This window comes from Camelus ferus, chromosome 16, assembly GCF_009834535.1.
Source record: "Camelus ferus isolate YT-003-E chromosome 16, BCGSAC_Cfer_1.0, whole genome shotgun sequence".
Taxonomy (NCBI): domain Eukaryota; kingdom Metazoa; phylum Chordata; class Mammalia; order Artiodactyla; family Camelidae; genus Camelus; species Camelus ferus.
The window spans coordinates 26,869,444-26,876,050 of record NC_045711.1 but is presented as its reverse complement, the minus strand read 5'-3'; the positions used below and the strand labels follow the sequence as shown (position 1 = coordinate 26,876,050).

Below are 6,607 nucleotides of genomic sequence, written 5' to 3'. Positions count from 1 at the left end.
AGAGAATAAAAATGGGTATATTTTTAGGGGAGGATTCAGAAAACTTGGAGTTCTCTGAATTCTCAATTCTCAAAGGGCTTCCCTCCTTTGTCAGCTGAAACAGCCCCTTTTCTCCAGTTTTTCTTCTGAAACACTTCTTGAAGACACTGTCATTGCTTTGCCTAAAGGAGTTACCTTACAAGAGAAAGCCAGCTCTCATGCCAGACCCTGTCTGGTCCCCAGAAATGATGGAGTCATAACCCAGCACGCCCCTGTAGGAAGGGCATCGGCAGATTCAAGCCAGGGAGGGTAAGGATTTGAAACCAACATTGTTTCAGGACTTTTCTCTTTTATTGACAAATCTGGAGAAAAAGTGTGGGGAATGGAAGGGAGAACATACATTTAAATTAGTTTGAATTTATTGACATAACAATTGTTCCAGAGATTCTGTGTTTACTGGGCTAGCATGAAAAGCTAAGAGGAAATTCCAGACCTAAACAGACTGACCATTGGACACCAGGTGATTCTCCCAGATTGTCATCTGTGACCCCAGCAGTCCACCAGGTACTAGATCATCCAACATACTTATAAAATCCCATTACTAGTTGGAAATGGCTTATATGGGACTAGGCCTGGCCAGGTCCCGAAGGCAGGTAGCTCACAATCCCCACGTGCCTGTTCCTATTCCTGACCCCTCCAGCACCCTAACAGTGGCCTCAGGGGAAGTTTCCCAGTGACACAGAGGAAAAAATGCTGAGGCTAGTTTATAAGACTGGCTGTGTGATAAGCTGGCCTGATCTGGAAATGGACCGCTGTGATGTTATGGTTCCACTGAAGACAGCAGGTGAAGAGAAAACCTCCCAGTGGGGAGAAATCTAAACACACATTTCTACACCCACTCTGCTTGGAAGGGGAAGATGGTTCGATGCAAGAAGCTACACTAGGTTATGAACACTGACAAATGGTCTGGCCAAATGGTCAACCACTTGAAAGAAGCAAGATTAGAGGTTTAGTGACAAAGACATTTGGGGAGGCATATATGGCTGCACCTCTCAGAATGGGGCAAATGTGAACATAGTTGTCCCTCGAGTAGGTCACCCAAATTCTCCACTATGGAGGAGACTCTTACTAATTAAGTCGATAAGTCTGCCTATTCATTGAACGACAGTTTCTTTCCCCAGGGACATTGTCGCTTTCCCAATGGACTTAAGAATAAAAGTGGCCGTGTTGCCAAAGATGGAAGAATGCATGGATTCAACCACTCAGCTGTCTTCATCCATCAGATCTGGCCACTGACTGTGCATAGGATCAATGATGACCTCTGACCCCGGATATTGATGATACTCCAGTAGTCCCATAGACCGCTGAGTGGCAGACTGAACACTTTGCACCTCTTCCATTAAGAAAAGGCAGCAATTTCTCCTCCTGGAGGCAGGCTCATATGCCTGGATTTGGAATTGCCTCCCCACCTGTCCTGTCACCATGGCGTCCTAGATCACACTGCTTCTGATCAAGGAATCCACTTTACAAAGAGGGAAGGCAATGGGCAGATACCCTTGGCACTTTGATCCCATCACCCAGAAGTAGTCATCTGTTTTGGATGGTGACATGAGTTCTTGAGGATGCGGTTTCATGACCTGCTCTGAGCCAATATCTAATGAGCGTGAGATACTGCTCTTTAAGACAGCTGTCTGTTCAGAATGAGTGATCCATATGTGATGTGATTTCTCTCATCGCCAGACTAAGCAGATCCAGAAGAAGGGAGAGTGGGGATGGTGCCACCTCCATTTTACCAAATGACTCTCTCTCTCCTGGGCTGGACTCTATCTACCAGGTCAGAGTTTCTGAATCCAAGAAAGGGATGCTCCACCACTGGGCCAGCTAGCCACTGGAGAAGCTCTCTTTGTAAAGAGGAAGTATGAAGGTTCAACTGCAATGGAAAGCTCCATTATCAAAGCAGAAAGGTTTTTTCCAAAGAGAAAACAGAGGAGTCACAGTGTATGTAGATGTTGAACAGCAAAAGAGTGCGATTGTAATAAACCTAATTTCTTTCTTGTTTTGGCTCACCACCATCTGAAACTCATTCCAGAAACTGGAAAATCCATTATTATGTGAGTCTTGGTAAGAAGGCAAGACCAGCTAGTTCATGGGCACAGGATCTAAGCTCTGCTAGCCAGATGTTCCTGCTCAGAACTTCAAGTGTGAAGCCAGGACACAAAGAATCAGGGTCAGTTTAGAGTTCTTTCCCAGGGTGGTGGTGTTAGCATCAACAGGCAGTGGTCTGAGTAATCATCCAGTATCTAGGGACCATGGCATCCAAATCAAGCTGTTTTTGAGATGTGATTGGGCCATCATCCCAGACCTCTCATTTTCTTGGAGCCAACCCATTTTCAAGCCTGATTCTCTATAGATACTATAAGCTCCCTGTTCATCTTCCATTAAATTCTCTGTCTAGGTAAACTGGAGTTAGATGATGTCCTTTGCCACCATGAATCTAGCTAGCCCTTCTCTTCTGAGCTCTTTCCTTTGCTTCTATTGGCGTTGGGTAGGAGAGATGTTAAGACTAACTTTAGTTTGCTCTTATTTTTATCCAGCCTGGAAAAAAGCATCTCTGAGAAGGACTGAACATAGTACAGGCAGGTCATCCACAACAATATCCTCTTTATTGGTATGAATCACAGTTTTGAGGTCTTGTCCATCAGAAAGAAGTCTGCATTATGTAGAACTACATACGAAGACGTTAAGATACACGTATGCCAACCACCAAACCAATGAATCTCTACCAATCAAACCTCTGAATGTATCTTCAATTTTGATCATCAGTGCTCTGGAAGAACATACAGAGATCCAGCAGAAGGTCTTAGGGCATTCACAGAACAGTGTATTCACGCTTGGAAGCAATTAAGTGTGTAAACGCAGGGCGGGCATCGATCACACAACATCTGGACACCTGGCTCTTGGGCTGCCTGCCTTGTCGGCGGAGCCCACTCAAGGTCCCACATGCTCCTTCGACCAGGGAGGACGGCAGGCCTTAGCTACGCTCGAAGCAGACAAGTTATGTCACCCCTGCTGGAGAAGCTACGTGTAGGAAGGTGTAAACTGGCTTCTAGTCTCATTCAAGTCATTCTGTTAGGTCATTTTATAAAGATGAGTGGGCTACAATTTACTTTAAAAGGGAAATGTTAAAAAAAAAAAAACACAAACAAACCACCTCTTCTTTTCCTACTCCTTTTCCTCTCTCATTCTGAGCTCTCTGGCCAAAATCCAGCAAAATCTGCTGCAGCTTAAGAATTCTGGGTCAGGTCACAAGTAGCCACATGGTCAATGGAGAAAGACCCCGTGCAGATTCCAAATGTCTTCCATTCACTTAAGGTAACTTCAGTGGCTCCCTCCATAAGTACACAAAGGGTTTGAGTTCTAGCAGTTTGCTGGTGTCCTCAAGTCTCTTAGAAAATGGAAGGCTATAAACTTATCAAAATCCACACCTGGGGGATTTGGAAACCATGGCAAACCAATCTGCTCTTCAAATTCATAGAGAGCAGAGGTCTCTGATCAAAGCTCCACTCTAACCCTCTTTTCACAGGGCTCACTGTGTGTTCACAGTTGTCCTGATTCCCTTAAACTTCAATAGTGTCTATCTTTGCCTTTAAAGAAAAAAAAAAGAAAGAAAAAGAGAAAAACTAGCTGATTTTCTTCCCTTTGTCTGTGCCTCCTTCCATATAGCATCTCCCTGGGGGGAGGTAGAGGAAGATATGTTCCTCCTCGGGGTTTGGAAAGTAGGTTGCTCTGTCCAAGATGCTCCGGTTCCAGGCTACATGGGTAGCAGATCAATGGTAAAAGATCAGGAGGGACAGATGAGAGCTGTCCTGGCCATTCTGCTCTAAGTCATTAGGCAAAGATGCTCAGAGGCTTCTCTCTTGGCAGCTTGCTTCTGTAGTTGACCTTGAGGAGCTGCCACAGAGTCCAGCGAGGGAGATTGAAGATACAAAAGCAGAGATTTCCCTGATCTCTGTCTTTGATAATCCCATCGAAGAAAGATTCCACTTAGTGGCCAAGCAAAAATCTATAGTTCCGTGACAACTTGAAATTGCAAATAAAACCAGTATCTCCCTCAAAAGAAAACTAAAAATTGGTCACATTCTAATCAGAGTCAATCAGGATAATGAGATGAAAAGGAGAGAAAGGAAAAACGTCTTAATGTGAAGAAAGAGGCTTGTGGTCCTGCAGAAGCCAACCGTGGCCGTTTCCTCGAGCTGCCTTTCCTGGGGTCCGGAGCATCTCAGCACTAGCCCAGACCAACATCCAGTGACATCATCACCACAAATCCCAGGATGGAGGCCCAGGACGCCAGCTTCCCATTGCCACTAGGAGGGGAGGAAAGCGAGAAAAGGAAGACCTTAATGCACTGGGGGGGGGCACTGTCCAGGATGAAAGCATCCTCCCCCATGTCCAATTCCAATAGAAATATACTCCTACTATTAATAATAGATAATAATAATATTGACAAGTCACATTTATTTGGTCTTACTATATGCCAGGCAGACTGACTAAAATTCACGTAATCCCAAAGGATAAACACATGAGATCAGTGCTATTATTACCACCATGTGACTGGTGGGGAGACTGAGGTATAGAGAAGTGAGTAACTTACTCAAGGTCACTTATCATGGCTCTGGAATCCACATTTGAATAATGAAGAGTGGCCATTATTTGTTGAAGCTGTTATTTAATCTGACCTTGTAAACTAGCCTCAAAATCCTTCTGCTATAAATACTAACACAAAACACAGAGAAGCTTCGCCCGCCCCCGGCACTTGGCCTCCAGCTGAACGCTGAGATCCTGGAGGTGTAGCTTTGGTTAAGACTTTAGACCCCACCTCTCCCTCATTCAAGAGAGACAGAGAGAATATATGAAAATAATCATGTTTGATTGGGGGTGGAGGGTCGGGTGTATAGACCTAACACCCCCTGGTCTGGCTCTCCACCCACCTGCCCGCCACCCCTCTTTTAGTTTCAAAGAGTCCAGCTGAAGAGCCGTTGGGGATGATCTTTGGGAGGGACAGAAAGGGGTGTAAGTAAAGAAAAGAATAGCATATAAAGAAAGGGCAGATCCAGAGGCTGGGGCCCGGGTTGGGACAGGGACGGGGACAGAGGAGGGAGGGGACGCTCTCCAACCTGATCTGAGCTTCAGGGATGATGTCGTCCATGACCACATAGACCATGGCGCCAGCAGCAAAGGCCAGCGCGTAGGGCAGGAGGGGCTCCGCCAGCACCACGGCAAAGGCTCCGAAGACCCCGGCCAGAGGCTCCACCATGCCGCTCAGCTGCCCGTACCTACGGAGAGGACAGACACACACGCCGCCACGGCGAGGGTCAAGCAGACGCTTAACAGGCTGTGACTCAACTCCAGAAAGCGGATGCGTTTTCTCCCACAGCGTATCTGGCGTGGCCGTGCAAAAGCGTTTCACTGTTTTTTTGTTTTTAACCACCTCATTCTCCTTCCCCACTTCCCTATTATGCAGTTACAGTTGACACCCCCCTCCCAGGTTTGTTTTAGTTTTCAGTTTCCCACACTGTCTGTTTAAAAATAACCGCATTATTGAGATACAATTCACATACCAAATGGCTCTCCAACCTCTCCTTTTAATGTGTACGGTTCCGTGGTTTTTAGTATATTCACAAGGTTGTGCAACCATCACCACGATCTAATTCCAGAACACTTCATCACCCCAGAAAGAAACCCCATCTCCTCTAGCAGCCACTCCCCATTCCTCCCATTCCCCATCCTCCCCACCCCCAGCCCCTGGCAACCACTCATCCAATCCTCTCTGTCTCTATGGATTTGCTTATCCTGGGTATTTCCTATAAATGGAATCATACAATATGCGATCTTTTTTACTGGCTTATTTCACTTCGCATCATGTTTTCAAGGTGCATCCCCGTTGTAATGTGTATCAGAACATCATTCCTTTTACGACTGCATGATATCCCGTTGTATGTTTACACCGCGTGTTACGCACCCATTCACTGGTTGATGCCTACGTTGTCTTCTGAAGGATGGGACACTGACTAGGAGTGGTATGGACATTTCCCAAGGACAGCTGTGCCTGGTATGCTTGGGGGTTCTGGCCACAACTACACCTCTTCTGAAGGAGACGCACCGACCTACTTCTGCCTAGAAGGTGGACACACCTGGCCATGTGTGTAGTGAGGGCCTGGCCCCACTACCCACATCTTGGATTCAGGTGAGAGTTCTCCTTTTGAAAAATCCCTTGATTTGAGCTAGTGAGAGTGGGTTTCTGTAGCTTGAGCTCACATGAGCGCTGATTAAAACCACAGCCCACATGAGCACTGAGAATTCAGAGGCAGCAGATAAGCCAGTACCTGAACCCCATGACTGACCCTCACCATCGAAAGACACTTGCACAGGGTGAACACCAATAGACAAGGTGTTGGGATGTCCTTCCCACTGTCCCTTGCTGTGGGCATTTGGCAAGATATGCTGCCTCTGAGCCTCAGTCCTTTCATCTGTAAAATGAGAGACAACTCCCCTCCCAGCTTCCCCAGTAGACAGAAGAGGACTGTGAACTCCCACTCTCTCCCTGCTTCTCCTCGGCCAGGAGCTGACG

General features: G+C 46.5%; 1 protein-coding gene across 3 annotated transcripts in view; it reads right to left on the bottom strand.

Moving 5' to 3' along the window:
* Positions 1-311: 311 nt before the first annotated feature.
* The window catches only part of SLC39A11 (solute carrier family 39 member 11), a 353,551-nt gene continuing 347,255 nt past the window's right edge, over positions 312-6,607 (bottom strand). For 2 of the 3 annotated variants that reach the window (XM_032456950.1, XM_032456951.1), the window contains exons 9-10: positions 5,154-5,312; positions 312-4,343 (exon numbers count right to left, since the gene is read on the bottom strand). In XM_032456950.1, the coding sequence (XP_032312841.1) occupies positions 4,265-4,343; positions 5,154-5,312 (238 nt within the window). In that variant the 3' untranslated portion in view covers positions 312-4,264. Of the gene's footprint in view, positions 4,344-5,153; positions 5,313-6,607 lie in introns of those variants that run through there. The other variant, XR_004311658.1, reaches the window with a different exon arrangement.